At 37.7% G+C, this 21273-nt stretch overlaps 1 protein-coding gene across 1 annotated transcript in view; it reads right to left on the minus strand.

Annotated features, from left to right (window-relative positions):
• Nucleotides 1-5227: 5227 nt before the first annotated feature.
• HCRTR2 (hypocretin receptor 2) overlaps nt 5228-21273 on the minus strand; it is a 34425-nt gene continuing 18379 nt past the window's right edge. Inside the window, exons 4-8 of the mRNA XM_061354938.1 lie at nt 14403-14518; nt 10695-10915; nt 9237-9358; nt 7938-8138; nt 5228-6320 (exon numbers count right to left, since the gene is read on the minus strand). Coding sequence (XP_061210922.1) covers nt 6130-6320; nt 7938-8138; nt 9237-9358; nt 10695-10915; nt 14403-14518 — 851 coding nt within the window. The 3' untranslated portion in view covers nt 5228-6129. The remainder of the gene's footprint in view (nt 6321-7937; nt 8139-9236; nt 9359-10694; nt 10916-14402; nt 14519-21273) is intronic.

A 21273-nucleotide genomic window follows, 5' to 3' on the forward strand; every position in this document is an offset into this window, starting at 1 on the left:
GAAACACTGTCCTAGGGCGCATCTGTCAGTCAGCCTGAGAGACTGATCCATAGAAACAGCTCCTGTCACTTGACATTGAGGACTGTGCAGCTGGCGTATCCATAGGGACAATTTTTGGCTCACTTTGACAACATTTCAGTCCCGTCACTGTCTCCAAAAGTTCTTTCTACTTGTGAAATTACCGTTTATTTGAATGATAAAGAAAAAAAGTTGCTAAATACCTTGTGGGTGAAAAGGCAATACAAAATTAAAATTCAGGAAGATTTAAGGGATTTTGCTGGTTAACAATCTGCCAATTTTGTAGGTACTAGCACAATGGAAGATGTGGTTAGGATCCACAGCACAAAGATTCTGTGGTGTCTCCCTCCTTTCAAGACAGCTTTTGGGAAACAGTGGCTGAAAATGAATAGTCAAAGTAGGACTGGCTGAGCAGTCAGTGAGCACCTGATGCTCCTTTGTGAGGATTATTTCAGACTCTGTTTATTTCAACCCCCCCTGGAAACTGCTCACAAAAAGGAGCAGATGCTTTTGCAAAATAAAGGGCCAAGTGGCAGAATCGGTGACTGAAGCTGGCTTCTCTAGACCTAATAACATGTTATGGGTGGGCATCAAAGAACTAGTTTGTAACAGAACTTTTAGAGACATCTGTTTTGACACAAAAACACATAAATTTAGATTTCTACAGGTGTCTGTGTTTCTGTAGAGGTGCCAATTGATTCACTGGATAGGTGTAAAATTCTCCATCCTGAAAAATGTCTAAAGTGAAAAGAGGGAAAAAAGGACATTTTAGCCATTTAATTTTGCAGATTGGGAACTGAAAAATGGAGGGATTACAGTTTCTCTCTCATGAGTGCAGAATTATTATCTGGCAGATAATAATGAATAATGGGAACCAAGCTGTGGTTTCTACCCAATGGCGAGAGCTGCAAGATAGCTAGCTTTGAAAGAGAAAGGTAAACTGTAGTTGAATGAAGTTTGAACAGAGTTGAAAAGCGAAAACGGACAGCTTTATTCTAACAATGCTTAAAGGATGTTTTTAACAGAGGAATATGAGTTTATAGTAGCAGAGTGTTAAAAAGAGAAGCAGCACACATACCATGTATAGAGGGGAAAGTGTACGAAAATAAATTGAAATATACTTGTCTGGTTGTATTCTTTTCCATCAAACCCTTCTGCACGAGCTTTATTCATTTTCCCTTTTTCTCCATTCAGACCCAAAGGGACATGCCAGGAGCCCTCTGTTAAGTGGTGCTAGCACTAAACGCTTTCCACTTGTCAAACAAGTGGCTGTTATTTAAAGCAAGAATCCCATTTGTGGGTCTCCTCAGCAGTTCAACTTCTCACTGCCTGCCCTCCTCCCCTGCTGTCCCTCCCGCTTCAGGCACGCTGCCCAGAGCCAGACTGAAGATCTGCACCCAGCCGCGGGGCCCGGACGTCGCACACTGGTGTGAACCCCCGACAGGCACCTGCTCAACTCCGCCTTGAGGCTCCCGAGGGGAAAGGGGAATGGATGGAGCTGTAAGGAGAGCGGAGGGCGAACTAAGTCTCCTGGCGAGGCCAGGGCTGCAGTGTCTCCCCCCCCCCCCCCGCCTCCCGCGGCACTTACCTAGGCAGAGGAGCGTGGCAGTGGCCATGGCCAGCCGCGGCGGCTGCAGCTCCGCGCTGGGCAGCTGGCAGCAGGTGCCGGTGCGGCACCACCCCTTCAGCACCCGCAGCAGGGACAGCGCCCCGCCCGCCGGCCCGGCTGCGTCCCCACGGGGGCCCGCCGCGGTAGGAGCCGGGCCACAGGCTGCCAGCCTCCGGGGGTCGATACCGCATCTGTCTCTGCACACCTCTTTCTGTCAGGAACCGTGGATGAAGCCACCTCCCACCGCCCAGAGCTTCCCTCGCTGCCATCCCTGCACCCTTTGCTAATATTTTCCCTGTTGCCTCAAACGCTAAGCTGGACCACGTGCAGATAAGACCTGGCTCTTTGGCATTTCTTACAGTGTCTGGTTCTCCCTTTGCATTCAGCTCCCACTTGGTTTCTGGAGAAACTAACAAAGCAAGTCTTTGGCTGCTGCCTGTAATCTCTCCATAAAATGCCTTTTGCTATGTCTGTAGATCTTCTGCAAATATTTCTTAATGCATTTGAGAAGGGAATTTGTTTTCATTTCAGATGTGGAGTAGGATCGTGATCTGTTAAGGAGAGAAAGGAACTATAGAGCATGATGGACAGCAGACCAGAGGAACAAATAACTAGTCTACAATCTAGACCCATACTGTACTATGGGTTTAACTTCAGGAGTTTCAGTAAAATACACCAAAACCAGTTTGCCACACAAAAGTCAGCACCTGACTTGGGTACTAAATAAAAACTAAACTATAAAGCATACTATTATATGCCTGCTGACCTTGCTGGACACTCTCTGCTTTGCACCAGAAGGACAAGGAAATAACAGATCCCTATTGCCTAATCCATGCTACTCCTTAATTTTATTTTCACAAATTGCTTATCCCATGCACAACATTTTAATTGGATTGGTCCTTGAATACTTAAAACATAAAGATCACATAAAATTTACGGTGTAGTTAGCAGAAATAGAGATGTAGTGGGTGAAATCCTGTTCTTCTTGGTATTTTTTTGCTTAATTTTGGTTGCCTCAGCAAAATTCAGTCTTGAATATTTTTTTTATATTTTTATTTTTAACTCACAGTTTTATTTAGTTAATTTATTCTATTATTTAATTAAACTCTTAATGCCAGCATTGCAAATATGTGTCTTTTTTTTTCCCAAAAGTATGTTAAAAAAAAAAAAAAAGACTAATCCAATATATCCAACAGGCAGAGAAAAAACTTATTGTCATGTAAAAGGAATAGCTTGTGAGATGTATATAATTTTAACCGTGAGATGAATTTTAGGTTTTAAGGCTAAATTTGCCTTGGCCTAAATCTACTGCAACATGCAATGAATCTTAGAGTGACGGATGAGTTAATATTTAGTGTCCTCCCCTTCCTATAAAGCACTCTCCAGGTTAATGACATGCACCAATTTTGCTAATATGTGAGAATGAGATAGTGCCCTCTATGGAGCTGAGATGAAAAAGGGCAAAAAATGCCTTTTTTGAGATGGAGAGGGGAGAAATTGTCTTGCAGTCATTGTGACTGCAGGGTACGAGTTTATCTCGTTACTGTTACTACAGTGACAACAGGAAAGGAGAAAGAGGTCAGGATATCAGACCTCCAAGTCTGTGATATATGTTGAGAGACAAAACACCAGAATGATGGTGGCACAACAATTTGTATCTGTTGGAAGAGATATAAAAAAATATTTTGTGATTGTCTAATAATGCTACAACCAAGCAGAATCACACTTTCTACCTATCCTTAGAATTTCAAACCTTAGATAAACTCTGATAGTATCAGTTTTGTCGGAAAGATGAGCTATTTACTAAAGAAGAGCCTGGCCAGAATAAAGCCCAGAATAATTTGTCAATGAATGTTTCATATTTTATTCACATTCTCCACACAAGCAGTACTGTTAAGTTAGCTATAGCTAAAAAATCTTCCTAGGAATTTTGGAATATTTTACGTTTGGAGATCTAAGTGAAAATAACAAAGAGAACAAAAGAAAAATTTTCTCTTACAAAAGAGAAAAATATGGCCAGAACCTCCATTTCTAATATGTCACAGGAGACCTGCAGGAGCCAAAACCTGCCAATGAACTTTAGTGGTGGTGTGAACTAACACAATTTATCCCAGTGGCATTAAGGCAGCAGCAAAAAGAACACAATTTGTGTTGACATGGGGTATTCAACCCCCTCCTTTAGAAAGATGCTACTTACAGTTTTCCCATGAGTGTGATTAAAATTGCTATTCTAGCTCTTTATTACCTCGCCCAAGTTATAAAGACACTGTACCCTTCCAACCTTTATTATCTCACAGGGATCTGGGCAATACACCTGACAAGGCTGAATGTTGCTGGTTTTTCACAGCCATCCATAACATTTTATGTTTAAAAAGTACACATACTCCCCTTCTTTACTGGCAAAGATTTATCTAACCATTTACTTTCTACAATGTTGCTCTCTCTTCAAGGAAAAGCTAAAAATACATTCTCTGATAAGAAAGTACACGTTTCCAGAATTTTGACATAACTGACATTTTTCAGCAATGAGTTGAGGCAATATTTTATGGCACAATTGAACAATTATTGATAGTTATTTGGCAATTAGATTAACTTTTTTTACTTTTTCTTACTTATATAAGAAGAAAAAATAGAGGACTTTTCAAATTCCTGTCTCCCATTTCTTTAATGTTTTAATTCAGCAGCTCTTTATCCAACCATTTCAAATGATATAGAAAAATTATATCTTGTTTCACACAGTTTAAGAATATTACATTTTCTGTGGCTGAAAAGCAAAAATAGCCTCCTAGTGGTAAAGGAACTGCAATCACTATGAAATCAAATCCTACTGTTTTCTTAAAAGAGACATAGTAAAACAATTCCTTGAAATAATGGCATAATAGCTACAGTAAAAAATAAAGCTTACACATAGGAATATAGGAATTCCTATGATTTTATATTTGTTGCTTACACATTCTTTCTGTTTATGTATTTCTCTTTATTCTTTTTAATAGAAAGAATATTCTCTTTTTTCTCTTTTAATAGAAAACTTTAATATATAAACAAATGGCTGTTTTTTTTCTCTCACTTTACACCAGTGTAAACTAGGAGTAATTGGAACAATGGGAAGTAAAACAGCTGTTTGAGAAGGCTAAAGCATAAAGTGATTAAGCACTTCATAAAACTATAGCTGTCATAATAGACAGTACAACACATGACATTAGGTCAAAGCAAAACCTAGAAAAAATATTTACATAGGTTAATCAAATAACACCTTCTTTATGAACAACTGGCTTTTCAGAAACATTTGAATGCATGAGACTGTCTTCTTTCTATGTCAAATGCTTTTTAGTGAAAAACAAGTCCTCCCTTCCAGCTCAGCCTTCCTTTTGAAAAATTTGAGCTGAAATGCAAGAATAGTGCCAGAAGGAGATTGTAGCTCAGGTTTTTACACATTAGACTTTTCCTAACCAATAGGCCATGTTCTCCTAGTAGACTAACTCTCCAGTGATTCACCATCTTCATTCTTTAAGAAGAAAAATTACAATGCATGGTAGGGAGCCCCCGAACACTGTGCTTATTCCACAAACAGAATATGGGTGAGTACTCAATCTACAGAGAGAAACATTTTATTTGAATAGTTGAAAAGTCAACATTTTCTAAGCATAGAAATCTCTTAACTCTTTGTATTATTAGTATTAAATGGCATCTGAGAGAGAAATCATGAAATTAAGCAAGATAGCCAGTGTTTTATATTTTAAAGATCCTCAGTCACCTCTGGAGCAACACTTGCAGACATTACGGACTAAAATGAGCTACCGATGTTAAAATGTCCTGTCTTTCAGGGGTGCTGACACTTGTTATTCCTATTGGCCTGAGTAGGAATTTTGAGCTTATAGCACCTTAAGTTTTATTTAAGTAATTATTTTTTAGGCACTGAATTCTGAAGAAAAAAAACAGTGGCTTTTTAGTGTAATTTTATGAAAACATGTGTGACCTGCAGCACTTTGAGTTCATACCTTAGAAGCATGTCTGTGCTTAGAAAAAGTAACTTTCAATCTCCCCAAATCAATCTGAAGTGAAACTTCTATAATGAATGCATAATTTACAAGTGAATTAGCAGAAAAAGAAGTGCAAAATAATTCCAGAATATCACTAGTGCATAAGTAAGCATTCCTTGTAAATAAGTCACTCATTCATAGAAACAGGATATAAATAAATGTTTGAGACTTCTTTCAAATACTTAGAGTTCTTTATATAAGACATTTTAGAACATTCCACAGCATCTAAAATATATAAAAATAAATATCTACAGTATTTACAAAGTATGATACAATGCAAACTCTAAAAAGGCTTGTAAAGACATGTTCTTTAGCTCATACTGAGGTAAGTAGGTTTCTGTAAGACTGAGAAGAAATAGGAGAGGCAGTTGTTTTGAAGGAATCCCTTTGTCCAATAGTAGTCTGCAATACAGCTAAAACCATGTGTCAGTCTCTGGCAGTCTTACGTTTATTGAGGCAAAGTCATCCTTGCTGTAACTCCATCGAGGTAAGTTTAGTTATGCTAGGGACAAATTTGTCCCACTCATTCTCTGTGTTGCCAGTGTCTTCTGCTGAAACCTTCACAGCTTCATCTAAATTTGAAGTCATGTTCATCCCTGGTATGTGGAGCTGTAGTTCCACTGATTTCATTGGGCTAATTGCAGCTGGGATTCCTGTAAGAAAAAACAGAGATTTTAACATGATGTTTGTATCAGGTAGCTGACTGGCTCATCCTGTGATTGCCACTCTCTGCCTAGTATGCAGGTGATGATTGATTAACAAAATGATCTGGCAGAATATGTTCCAAACTGCAAATGGAAATTTTAAGTGAAGTCTAAGGGGATTCCTGATGCATAAACCTTAATCTTCTTACTTTTAAATTTTGTAATTTGTTCTACTACTTATTTAATATGCATTAATTAGTAAATTGCCCCATGGTTCCTTATCCAGATGCCACTGTGACCAGCAGAGCACTACAGCTTCCTGTAGTCAGCCATAAAATCACAGAATAGTTTGGACTGGAAACAACTTTTAGAGATCACCTAGTCCAACCCCTCCACCAAGAGCATAGGACAAGCAGTGGATAAAAAAATGATGACAGATAATAGATATAGAGTAAAACATAATCTACAGCCACACTATCATCTGTGTTTCGTGCCTGTAACCTTGCCTGTGCCATATATGTAAGAATAGAAACACTACTGGAGAAGAGCAAGCTGAATTAAGGGGAAAAAACCAAACATTCCTTTTATAGTAAGTGCAAAGAATAGACTTCTTCAGAGGTAATTTATTTAATTATTTTTAGATATGCATTTAGGAGCAGGTTAGCTGACCTTTCTCTGTTATCCATATGTAGCTTATATAGTCCAAGCCTACAGTATCTGAAATAACTTCTAGATAACAAACATTCACATCCCTAGAAGAGGAGGAATGAATCCTGTACTTGAAGTCCCTTGCAAATTTCTACTGGGATACAACATATAATGTAATGAGACAAATCAAATAATAAATTATGTAATTTTCCATCTATTCACAAAGCTACGGAATTGCACAATCATTTAAATGTTTACCCAGATTTGGGAAAGCTTGGACAATTTCTGCTTTTCATTTCAGGCTGTGTTCATTTATTTATCAACCTCTATGGGAGAAAAATCAAGAGTATCTCCCCAGCTGTTCCTGAATACACACAATAGTTCTCTCCCCCTCCAATTCCCCCTCCCCCCAATGGAAAAGAATAGAAAATGTGAGAAAATAAATGAATGTGAATTTCCTATTTAATCAGCTCAACTTACACCAGAATGCATGGTAAGCATATCATTTGAAATAGTCAAGGACGTTCAGGTATTTGTTATAAAATATACCACAGCTTAGAGAACTATCTCTGAGTAGAATATAGTTGTTTATAAACACATTGCAACTCCAAGGATAATGATTTTCATACTTTCAGGCACCTGTTCTTTATTTACTTAGGAGTCTAAAGGAAGTAGGAATCCAAATAAAGTATTTATATAAAATATTATTACCTTACACCCTCCCCAATTGCGACTCATGTTTTGAAATAAATGAGATGAAATTTTGTGTCATCAATATATTAACTGAAGTTATAGTATATTCTATAAAATATTTCTTGTAAGTTACTTTTCTTACAGTCAGTTCTTAGTTGTAAACACCCTTGTTTCATTGCACTGTGCTCAGATTCAAATAGTGTTGTCTGCACAATTAAATTTTACTTCCACAGCACCAAAAGAAACAGGGACAAGTGTACTAACAGTAGGTAATAGGGGCAGTACCATTTACTGGAAGCGTGTTTATGTTGGTCAATACAACATGTTCTGAAAGTTTTGAAACGTTGTCAAAATTGCTGATCTGGGTGGTCAGGGATTTCCGACTCTCTGTACTGGCATGACCTCTGGTGAGCCGTTCATCATGGTGACTGCGAATGCCAAAGATGCAACAAGAAAATGCTGCTTTAAATTCTTCTCTAAATTTCCCTGTCAACCACAGAAAAGACTCATGAAAAAATGTACCATAAACAGTGTTTAATCAAACTTTATAGATTAGAAAAAAGCAGCTATCTAAAGAAAAATTAACCCAAAATACCCAGATGGTCTTCTAATGCAGACTAGGAAATCACAATTTCATCATCTTGAAGAAAGACAAAAAACATATAACCTTTTTAAGAAGATACATGAGATGTGGTATGAAGCCTAAATTATTCTTAGCTAGACAGAATGGACAAATTAGAATGATTTATGAAGTCATGTCATGGATAGTCTGTTGATTAATAACATATCTAAGAAAAACAGGTAATTGAGCAATCATAGGCTTAAATGACCTGACATGTGAAATGAGAGGTCATAGCTAATTTGTATTTTATCTTGAATACCTTTTAGGAGGAGATTCAAAGTGTTCAACAGCCTATTAATCTGCTTTTGGGGATCAGAGTATGTTGTTCAGATCATCCTCACACTACACACCACAAAAAAACTATATGGGCAAATCTACAGTGAGCATCAATAGACTTTTGCCTCCCTTTATTTAGCTGTAATACCACCAGTTTAAGTTCTGATTCTGCTGTCCATAGGCAAATAAGACAAATACAAGCTAAGATAAATCTATACTGATAAGTAAACAGCACCTTAGCTAGCTCTTTGGCCTTGAACCTAGTCGGCACAGTCTGGTCATGTGAGTACCATTAAAGACTCACAGACTCCAAATCCCAATACCTGTGTATAAAATGCCAACTGGAGACAGTCCCTGGCCTGTGCTACCTCCCAGACAGTATCCAGTGAGTGTTTAGGAGAATGGCAGTTGTTTCAGACCAAAGTAATGCCAGGGACTTCTCTACCAAATTAATGGCATGGACAATCAAATTCAAGCACTTGGACTGAGGCCCTGGCACAGTTTAGTTTAGTTATAGGTAGATAGCCAGAAGGTAATGGGATACTTCAGGCAACTTGCTCCAAGAAGAAGATCTAGCTCCCACAGGAGGAGCTGGGCTGATGTTACACAGTCATTAATCTTATTTGCTATGGCTCATTACCTTCAAACTATACATTAAACTTGAATTCTAAGTAACTGTAACTTACCACTGAGGAAGTTATAAATAATAGGATTGGCTGCACTGTTTGCATACACAAGCCAGTGTGAGAACGTGAACCAGGCGTATACAGTTTCTCTGTCATCGGCATGATTAAACATCCCCAAAACCCTACAGAAAAAGGAAAGCAAACCTGAAAGACGGCAAAATTAGAAATCACATAAACTTTGGCATGTTCTAGCTCAATTTTATCTCTGATGATTTGTTTGCAGTATCACAGAAAAGCTGACAAGTGCTTGGTTTCTTGATAAAGTCCCCATCCCTCAGCCACCTGTCTTGGTGGTTTAGCACAACAGAAACCATCAGTACTTCACTTTGCAGTGGTGCAGATGCATGACTTGTCTGCTAGGTAACCAAAGTCAGCTTGTTTCAGGTAAGTCAAGAAAAGATAGTGAAAGTTGCTTTTGACCTACTCATGTCATTGAGGTTCTCAGCTCCAGGCCCACTCTCCAATAAACAAGAGCTCTGGAATTCAAAAGGCACTAAACTGGCCCCAGAACTGAGGCCATAATTGCAGCTTCTGCCCAAAGAAATCTGTTTTGCCTAGATTCCTTACACCTAACTTTTGCCATGTAAGTGAAAATCTAACTGTGGACCTACTCTGCCATTGTAGTCAAGGCAGCCTGTGTAGTTCCTCTATGGTTCAGACTGTAGGTGGCCTGAACTGCCTTCTGGAAATACTTTTTTTCTCCACATTGCCTACCAAGGGACTTGAGAACGAAAAGTACTCAAATTGTGACTCAGGAACTACCAGGACTGAGCAGGATGTATTTAAGCCTTCATATCCGATTTGAAACTATTCCGTAAAAATTAAAATGCTCCTCAAGCACCAATAAAAGGCTGGTTATTTTTTAGGATATTCAAATTTTCTGCTATATGTCATTATTTATTGGTGTTCCAGAGGGCTCATGAGATATAACTACAACAAAACCTTGCCCTGTCAGGGCCCATACAAAAAAACAAGAGTGTACGCAATTTTGTCTCAAATAAACAGGAGAGAAAAGGGTAAAAAAATAAATTCCAGGCAAACTGAAGGGTTAGCCTAAGGTCTCAAAATTGTACATGATGTGTGTTCAAACCCAGCATTTCATAGTCCTCAGAGCAAATCACAACGCTACACTCTCCTGCTGACCTTCAGCTATTGCTTTAAGTAAATACACTTCCATGGGTGCATTTACAGAAAACAAGCTGCAATCCCATGTAAATGAGAGGTTTTAATGAGGAGATAGGCTTGATAATTTTCATAAGGAAGAGCTTGCTAATAAGGGTTAAGACAAGTAATATGGATAGGTCAAATTTTCTTTTTTCCTTGCAACTGTATGCTTATCATGAAATAAATAAATTTATCCTTTAGAAGTATCTGCCAGAATAACAGGAATCTCTTAACAGAGGATTGTTTTTAGAGAGAAAGATTTACCAAGTGTTTACATTTTGGGATAAATTTTACCTTTTCAGGACATTGAGGATGCTAATTGGTAGATAGCAAAGTGCAAAAACCAGGAGGACAACCATAAGCATGCGCGCTGTTTTCCTTCTTGCACGAATCTGTTTTATTTCAGCTGCCACAGCACTAATCTTTGACTTTGTTGATTGTCCCAGCCCTCGGGGCTGTGCTGAGGACTGTAGAGGCTTCCACTTTTTCTGAACAACAGAAGAGGTTCCTGGGATCTAAGAAAGAAAAAATAAGGGACAGTGTGAAAAAGTAGCACTGTGGATAGCTATAACAAGAAAAATAGACATGTTGACATATAAAACTTAAGATTGCAGGCAGAAGCAGGGTCCTTTTATTAAATTAATTGATTTAGTTGCAAGAAACAAACCCAATTTCAGACACACCTGAAGGACTGCATAAAAATATGTTTTAAAGCAAATATAGCAATACCAAATATATAGATACTAAAATTTTCTTTACTTGCATTTGCAAATATCTTGCATTGCCTGTGCCTTCAGATTATTGTACCAGCTGTATTGCTGCAAGTATGGTGCTATGAAGTTCTACATTAAATATTTTGTCGTATGGCAGAGTAGTTTACCCAATTAATATGCTGCTAACTTAAGTACTAAACAGCTTTTTAGCAGTCCAAAACAAGGATTTAAAGCCTACATACTCTTAAGTGCCACTAAACTTCCAAATATGCAATTTAAATGACAATGAAGCAGCTAAAGAAATCACAGCTGAAGAACGGATCTCTATGCACAGCTCTTCAAACCTGAATGTATATACAGTGATGAATACAGGGGAATCCTGGAAGATTGGAAGAAGCATATCATAACACTTCAGAAGTGTGTGTGCATGTATACAGAAATATTTACAAATGTGCATTTATGTAAACACACATACATGTATTACATACATAGGATGAGAGGAAAAGGTGTCAAGTTGCAAAAGGGGAGGTTTAGATTTGATATTAGGAAAAAAATCTCTTCATGGAAAGCGTTGTCAAGCATTGGAAGAGGCTGCCCAGGGAAGTGGTTGAGTCACATTTCCTGGAGATATTTAAAAGACATGTAGATATGGTACCTAGGGACATGGCTGGACTTGATGATCTTAAGGGTCTTTTGCAACATAAATGATTCTATAGTTCTATCATTATGTATGTATAAGCATACATGTGTCAACAAAATACATATATTTGCTTTTCAGTAATGAATCAGTTATAGAGATAATTGAGGAGAATTTGTGTATTTCCAATAATTCACTAAAAGCCTACTAACTGTATCCAAACATGTACTAGAAATTGCAGTTATTTTCCTATGCATCTTTCTTCTATCCCCTCAAATTCTTATCAAGGGGTTTATAACCAGAGGAAATTTCTCCAAATGTAATAACTTGCAAAGATTGGAAGGGCATATTTCAGCTGCCAAAATGAAAATAGGTAGGGTTCCTAGTTATTAATATGAATGGGCTGTTGCATCAATGCCTTTGGACATCAGTAAATTGAAGCATACAGTATGGACTCAAAAATAGAAATTATGTATCAACACTTTCATCATAAGTCCTTTCAGTTCTATTTATTTGCTCAGAAGTTACTTTTAATCTCCTTAAAATCCACAAGAGATCATAGCCTGCTAAGTCACTACTTCCTTGCTAATAATTAAAATAAACTACTCAGAATGCTTGGTATTTGTGGCATGATCTTGTCTTCACAAAGGTTAAACATTAATTCAAAGATTGCAAAGCTTATAGTCAAAGGTCTGTTTGAAAGACACAGTCAGTAATTTCAAGAGTTATTGCACAAAATACGGTAAGGATAGCTTGTGAATCTACCTTACCTTCAGTCATGTGAAAATCTGCATGCACAACACACTCAGTTTTCAGAAACAACCTCTAGGACAAAAGTAAGGTATAGAAACCATCTACTGTTTGCTGTGTTTTTTCTGTCACATATGTCTGGGATGCTTATTGTACCTTGCAATAGGATTACTATATTTAATTGAAGTTCTGGAAAACAGCATGATTTCTTAATTGGAACTATTATCAAATAATAAGTTTATAACACTGCATTCATTTGATCTACATGACTGATTATGGCACACCTGTTGCACTTAGGAAAATGCCTGTCTGCAGACAAGTCACAGTTGATTATAGATATGCAGTGGTTTTAATTTCACTTGGTGCAGCCTCTTACCCATAGTGCTATCATTTATGCTAAGAAAAGAGATATCTGTAATTTTGTATCGTTGATAGCGCTAAGCCTGTAGCAGTATTTGTCTTTTTGCCACCAAAAAAATAAGGGATCATCTGAACTTTGTGAGCATGTGAGATGTACATGGAGAAGAAATACTGTGAAGAAAAAATAGGCCAGCTAATCAATAGGGGTGGGGGGAGAACCAACCCAACAAAACAGGTTGGTTTCCAGTCATTCAGCTTCTGCTCTGAATCTGAACCAGCGTTTTTAAGCTATGTGCAGGTTACAACTGCTTTGCATTAATTTCATGGACAGTTTGAGAGAATACGTAGATAGTAAAGAAAGTACCAAACAGAAGGTTAAGAGGGAATATGGAGAATTGGTTGCTACAGGACAGATAACTACTTAGTAATGCAGATCATTTAGAGCCTTGTTAGACTGAATTTAATTTTCAGACTGAGCAAAGCCTTTCTTTTAGTGAAGAGTCATAGAATCATAGAGTGGTTTGGGTTTGAAGGAACCTTAAAGATCATTAAGTTCCAATCCACTTGCCATGGGCAAGGCCACCTCCCGCTAAACCAGGTTGCTTAAAGCCCCATCCAACCTGGCCTTGAACAATGCCAGGTACTGGGCATCCACAACTTTGCTGGGCAACGTGTTGCAGTGCCTCACCACCTTCACACTGAAGAACTTCTTCCTAATTCACACCCCAAAAAAAAGCGTTCTCTAGCAAGCAGCACTTCAAATTGCTGGAGGGGGAAAAACCTTTCTGAAAACATTCACATCACTTTTTCCACTTCAATTCAAATGTTCTTTCTGTGCTTGCTTGCTTTGTTTTTTTTTTTTTTGTTTTGTTTTGTTTAGTATTCCCATTTTCTTTCCTGAATTTTTAATCTGAAACTTATAAAACAGATGTTCACATAAGAAACCATGCCAATTATTTGTCAATAATTCACATCAACTGCTACCAATATCATCCAGCTTCATATCAGGCAAGTCCAGTCCCACAGTTTTGTGACAGTTGGGCTTTCTAGTCTAACTTTTGTTCAAGTTGGACCTGTTTGAGCCTGAGATTTTGTAGAATGAAAAATAAAAAATTGTACAGACTACTAGAAAATGAGAAGGCCAAACCTAAGTTTTGCTTAGTTTTTTTTTGCTACAGGAGATTGTAGCAGTATAAATGAGGTCACCTAAGCTATTTTGGTAAGCATTTCAGATACAATGCAAAAGATCTTTCTTCTTCCTATAATAAATCTCTGTTGCCTTTTTCTCTCTTTCTCTCCCTCTAAGTCCTTCATAGACATGGGCAAGAAGTCTACATTCAGCCTGATTGCCTTCATTTTTTAATGCATCTCAGTGTCTATCCAAGGTGGCTGTAAGCCAGGAGTGTGACTGAACCTGGTCTCAGTGCTGTAAAAGTCCAAGTCCTGAGTGACAACATGGAGCATATAGATGACAAGGTTGTACATAGGAATCTGAGCATAGTCACAGCAGCAAACAAATAAAGCTAGTGTTAAGTGACTTACCTGGCGACACCACAGCTTTCGAAATATTTGCAAATAGGCCAACACCATAAGACACAGTGGTGCCATGTAAGTCACCAGAAAAAAGCATGTGTGATACATTTTTGGGTAAACCTCAGCTGGAAAGAGAATTCAAATAGGAAAACTGCATTTAAATACACATACATGTCAAAATTACTTTAAGCCAAGTTTTTCATACAGATTGCATGAGTTTTTAAAACATAGTAAGTTATAATGGAAGATGTATCCAATAATATTATGGGTAGGATTGATTTTTTTAATCACTTCTTTATACATTCTCTTATAAATACGCTTTTATCTCAAGCACCTCTTACATTACATTGTTTCTTTCATATCACATTATTACTTTGGGTATTAAGTCTTCAGAAGTTTTGCTTTTTATTAAATCAGTGAAAGATAGAAAATTTCAGTATCTAACAATAGCTAGTTAATTATCCAACATATTTCATCTTTGACATATTTAGCAGGTTGTATAACTCTTTAGTTTCAATTCTGCAAAGGCTATTACATATCCCTGAGTAAATTGCACAGTCACCTATAAAAAGAGAATGTAGACTACAGAACACAGGATGCTAACGGAAGGAGACAACAGACATTTCTGAAATCACTTTTCTGTGGCAGAATAAACATGATTAAGACTCAGTGATTTATTATTAAGATTTAAGAAAAAATAGAATTAATTCAGTCAAGTGCTGTAAACTGAGGAAATTTCTGCGATTATTTTTGACTCAGCTGTAACAGTAATGAGTTTGCTACCATTGTGTTCTAGTTTCCTGTGTATCTCTTTTGAAAAGACAAGTTATGAATGTTATTTGCTTAGAGACAAACATCTTACAAATGTCGCATCATAAGCTTCATCATTAGATTATAGCAGAATGTGAAGTGGGTGCCTGGAAAACTTGTTTTCACTTTTGTATCATCAAATGTAATTTGGTATTATCAAATGTTGATATCAATTATGACTTAACATTTATGGATGGCTTCAGAAAAGGAATGAACATTATGGAGACTGACAACATGAAGCAGAAGACAAACTGCACTTCCTGAGCAGTTAGACTGCATAAAAAACCTATGCCTTGCGTTTTGGCTAACGAAGGAATGTTTATGTTAATTAATAGAATTTCTGAATGTTTCAGGAAGATAAGACCTGCAATTGCAGCTCTTTATTGTATGTAGGTTTCGTAAAAAAAAAAAAAGAGGAAAAAAAAAGAGAGTTGGAGAGTTACATGAGATCAAAACATTGGTGAGCCAAACTTACTTTCTGTCTGTCAAAGGGACTGTGATTGTGGACACTATCAAACAAGGGGTCCTCAAAAGCCAGGAGAATCCCTGAGAGTTTTTTTAGACAAGGAGATACAAAGACTTAGCCCATAACTCTCATAGCAGGGAGAAGTACACCTCCCTGCTAAAATCCCTGTTAACATCATGTTAACTCCAGGTTCACCTTCAAACCCAGACTTGAGTAATATCACTCTCAGTGTTGGGCCTGAAAGTACCAGCTGGTTCACCAATCAGAAAAACTTCAGTTTCAGGGAAATAGAAAATTGCTATTATTTGCTACAGCAAAATCCAGCCTGTATTCTTTGCTAACAAAGATAATAGAGACATTGTAATTGTCATTTAACAACTTTGTTGGATCGGGGTTCAAAAAAATCCAGATGAGCAGCATTTGACTCTTTTCTTGCTCAAAAATCCTTTAGCAAACTGGATTACCAACTCTTAACTAGTAGCTGCAGCTACTACCTCTTGTCACTGTCCTTAGGGGAGGCAGACCATCTGGGGGCAGCTTTTTTATAGCAGGTGATAACCTGGCTATGTATACTGACTGATGATCTCAAACTTGTTTTTGCATTCCAGAAAATGCAGCCTCACAGCAGTCCTGTCAGACAGGGAAATACCAACATGCAAGCTTCACAGGAGGAGAGATTAAGGAGAAACTGGAGTAACATGACTTACTGGGATCACAGGAGGTCAGAGCTGTGAGTACATTCTTTCTGCTCAGAACGGGGTGCCACCTGCCTCATCAATGCTCTGCAGGCAGCCAGGCCCCTTTCAGGTAGAAGGATGGTACATATTTAAAAGGCCATCTGGAGTTTATGGCTTCCAATTTAGCATTCCAAGTAAAGTGAAACATTAAATGAGCCTAGCTATCTACAAAGAACTGATGAACCAGGTTGGAGGAAGATCCTAACACTTGCCTTTGAAGTTTAGCCACCTGGAAAGTGCCAGCTGCTAAACATCAAAGGAAACCTATCTCTCCTTCACCCAGGGCAAAGCCCTTTGTTAAACCTTTCCCTAAGAAGCATGACCCTGTTTAGCTTCTTAAGCCAAAGAAAAGCTTTAAAGCTGTTTGACAATCACAGCAGTGAGAAGGAGGAAGGGCTGGTTTGGGATACCATTCATTTATCAAGTGAGTGAGTTCCAGGCTCCTTGAATGAGAACATCAATCAGTCTATGATCCTGGTAATATATCAGCTGCCTGACTGGGACTGCTGAGCCTCTTACTGCCAAGAGGAGGAAAGTGTCTTTGCCTTCCATGGTCACTTAATGGGCTTCAGGGCAGGGAGAGATTGTTCTTAGCTGGAGTAATCATCTCTTTAAGAAGAAATTAATGATTCTCACAGCACCGGATGTCATTTTGCTGAAAAAAGGGGACAAAAAGCAAACAGATGGTCACATGGATTGGACTGGGGTGAGATCAGCATTTCCACTCAGAGCCAGTCATGCTGCATGATCACTCCATTTGATAAAGGGTGCTAAACCAAGCCTTGTTCTGTCTGCTGCAGGGGTTATTAACCAACTTTTAAACTTTCCTAAAGCTTCCTTCGTGGCACTGTGTTCCAGTCTCAGACTGTTCAATGAAGCAAGGAGGTGGAAGACTGAAACTACAGCTTCTGGATTTTTGCCAGAATTTTATTACTATACATACATATATATGTGTATACAGAAACATATGTATACAAACTGAAAACATTCCAGACTCAAAAGGTTTTGATATATGTAGCAAATTAAATATTCCCTTAAGCCATAGGTGCATAATGAAATTGGTACCCTTGACATCTTCCCTAAGAACAGGGGAAACAAACTATCAAGTTTGTTGAGCATTGGTAGAGAGTTCGCAGGTTCCCCAGTCTTAGGAAGATACCTACAATGTTTTGGAGTTTCCGACATGAAGATGCAATGCATTTGAAAGGGTATACTTGTAGAAAAAAGCTTAATAAATAGGGATGCTAGGAAGTGGATACCCCTAGTAGAGAAAATTTGATCACATGACACAGCCTTTTCCAAACTATGTTCTTATATCACAGGATTTACAGTTAGCTAATACTAAAATTACATTTTCAAACCTGACACATTATCCTAGAGCTCTCAATTAGTGACAACACCAAGCATAATTTTACTATTAGCAATATTCTGACTTCTTTCTGCATTAAAATGTCCCACAAGATTTTCCTTAAATTCTGAACACTTTAATAAACAGGATGTAAAAAACTTCATGTAATAATGCAATTTCCAGCTATTCGTTTTCCAGAATTAAGACAATATGGGTTTTGTACTATTTTATGAGCAGTCTAAGAGGAAATGGAACACAAAGTCTTCCCTTTGTTTCCATTCAACCATGTAGTTTTGGGAAAGGATTATCTCCATATTCTATCATTTGCAAAGGGGTTGGCTAATGCAGCTTGGCTAACACTCCTTTTGCAAACAGGTCTAAAAGAATGTGTTTAGCTGACTTGGACACATGGAGAGCTCATTTTAATATATGTTTCTTTTATTTTGGCACTTTATCATCAAATTCAGCACATAGCAATTACAGACTATTATAGAACTGTGGCCAGCACTGGCTCCTTAATTGAGCCTGCATAGGTCACATGTTGGACCCTTCTGCATTCCCAAATAAAATATTGTTATTAGACAGTACTCAAAATGAAAAACCCTCAGCCTAAAATTGGCAATGAATTTTATATTTAGGAATGCCAGAAGCAATTAAAAAGAAATTGAGCCCTGTTTTAGGCTGAACTATTGCTCCATTTGCAGTCACTGGCAGCTCTCCAACAGCATACTTGAAACCTTATTAGTCAGGGTGGCCACTATTTGTTCTCTGTTAAGGATCCCAAGTGTCACAGTGCTGATCAGACCTTCTTCCAGACCCTCATCAGACTTGTATGGATTTCAGCAGCTGGATCTAAGTCTGGGTAAGGTACAGTCTCCTGCTTTGGCACCTCTGGACATAACTTCCTGTTAGTCCTCCATGCACCTCATGTTTCAGTGATCCTTCATTCCCAGAGTTAGAATAGACGTCCAAAACACTTTGGAAAGTGTCATTAAGCTCTCCCTTTATGCAGTCTCAACCTTGACAGTTCACAGTTTAACATCCTTGGGACATACAGTGCAAATGATACTCCTCAAAGTTTCATTAGATGTACCCTAATTTTAGACAACATAAATTATGTGCAGTTCTAAACAAAGCAGAGAACACCCAAATATAATCCCTTTCCTCTAAACTGACTTTTCTATAGGATTTTTTCAGGATCTCTTGAGTGTTTGCAGTATCTACATTTCCACTTTCTCTTTGCAAATATAGCTCATTCATACGAATATCAATATCTTTCTCCTTCAACTTCCTCCTAGTTATTTTTATTTGCTGCTCGATATTCCCATAGTCAAAAACGGCAAAACAAAATCCAACAAAAGTTGTAAACATTTTCTTTGAAAATATTAGCTTTTTATTCCTTCTTCTGGTCTGAATTCTCACCAGCTGCCCTGTTATCCATGTTTGTTTGTCCTTCTTTTGGGGGCTTTTCAAACCCTGGTTTTCATTAGAAAAATTGAATCTTCTATGCTTTGGTCCAACTCAGTGTCCTTAGATATTTTCAGTTGAATGGAAAACTTTTGTAGCTAATGACCCTTTATTCTTTATAGTCTGAAAGGGATGTTAAGGTATGTATCTATTATATTTTATCCTCATTGATAATATATTGTTGACTATACATTTATTAGGTAATTCCATGATTTGAGCAACCTACTTTTAACTTAATGAATAAAAAGGTTCTTCTCTCAAGTTACTATGAGAATCTATTATTAGAAAGAGAAGAGGATTATTTTGTACAGATAGCTGAAATGCACCAGCACAATAGCTAGTAAAGATGGTGCATTATCATTAGAAGAATAACTCATTAAAAAGGCAGCAGGATAAAAATAGGATTCTTATCTTTAATGGAATGAAAACCTCCCTATTTCAAAAAACTTTAGTATATTTAAAAAAAAATTGTTTTCAGTTCATGCTCAATATAAATTAAAAAGAAAACCAACAAAAACAGTTTGGATTGCTTGCACTACATTTCTGAAGCCACACACAAAAAGAACTTAATTCTATGCACAACAACTTGCCTTTGTTATACTCCTTTCTACCTCTCCAAACACCCAAGTGAAGGCTCAAAGTATAACCTGAAAATCAATAGATTTCATTGGACACATACACTCCACAGGACTAGAGTCTTGCAAATATGTGGGAGGTTTTTTTTTCTTTTGTATAATGGGTGCTTCAGCTCCAGCATATCCGTGAGCTGCAACTACTTCAGTACAGCACTGAACCAGAGGCACTCTTTTAAATAGTTCCAAGGCTACCATGGAGTCTGTAGTTCCAAGCAACACTTTCTTGTTGGGAATCAGAAAGTGGCCAATGTGGATCTGGAAATTTTTCGATCACATTCCCTGATGAAATGGTCTTCTGACTGCCTGATTAATTAACCACATAATTTTCATTTCCTAGGTTGATTAAAACAGTCTTTGTTGCAGATCTAGCCCTGAAGATGAAGACATGGATAATTAGTTCTGCAGTCAAAATGAGTGGACACAAATTGTACTTGGACTGAATGCTGAGAAAGAAAATAGTCACATAAATACTGCAGCATCCAGCAGCAGACAGCAATACAAAATTGTTCACAGATGAAGAAAGAACACTAGAAGTAAAGAGCAGATGTGTTCTCTCTTATGAAACAGCAAGTACAATACTTATAAGCACTACACAGTCTTGCCCTAACCTACAGACTCACAGCACATCTGCACATCTTTGTCTGCAATGAGTGTCAGCTAGCTAATGGCCACCTCTGCCCCCTTGCCTTGTCCCAAAGGACTAACTGGGATGAGGGAGATGAAGAACAGGGAATGGGATAGCCAATGTCTTATTAATCCCCTGGTGGCCCTGCAGAGGCCAGTCAGGTGAGAAACTTCCAAAAGGGCACATGGAAGAGCCCTCAGCAGTTCAAGCTGCTTAAGGTAATTTATCACAATAATTAAATACAGGTGGCCCAGTTGCATTTTATTTTAATTGTTCACATGATTGGAATCTTCTTCTACAGAGACATCTCTTGGAAAGAATTTGATTGTTTTTAGTCTGACTTGAGCTTATTAAACAGGCATTTTTAGTTACATATTTTGGCAAACTTGGCTTTATTTTCCTGTGTGTGAATAATGGTATTACTGACGGTCATTATATCCAGTGTCAGAGTCACAGCATGTAACTCTTATGCTCTATTAGCATTGGAGTTATGCCAGGGCCCACCAGAGTTGGTCTTAACCATTTGGGGTGGTGGCTAACACCGCTTACTGTGAACAGAGACAAAAAAAGAAGTAGTTACTCCCTGGCAACCCTTATGGCTTCTTACGGCTGAATTCAAATACAGAACAAGTCAGATTAAAAGTTAATTTGGAAAAGCAGAATTATACTTCTTGGATAGAATAATTTGTAAATGATTACATTTACAAAGTTATTTAAATTATCTTGTCTATGTCAAATTTCAAATAGTAGACTGACTCGCTACCCCATATTGATGACATCTCTGTAAATTTG

Source organism: Neopsephotus bourkii, unplaced genomic scaffold (genome assembly GCF_033783945.1).
Source record: "Neopsephotus bourkii isolate Nb327-2 ecotype Australia unplaced genomic scaffold, CSIRO-AGI_Nbou_v1 NB_756, whole genome shotgun sequence".
NCBI lineage: Eukaryota > Metazoa > Chordata > Aves > Psittaciformes > Psittacidae > Neopsephotus > Neopsephotus bourkii.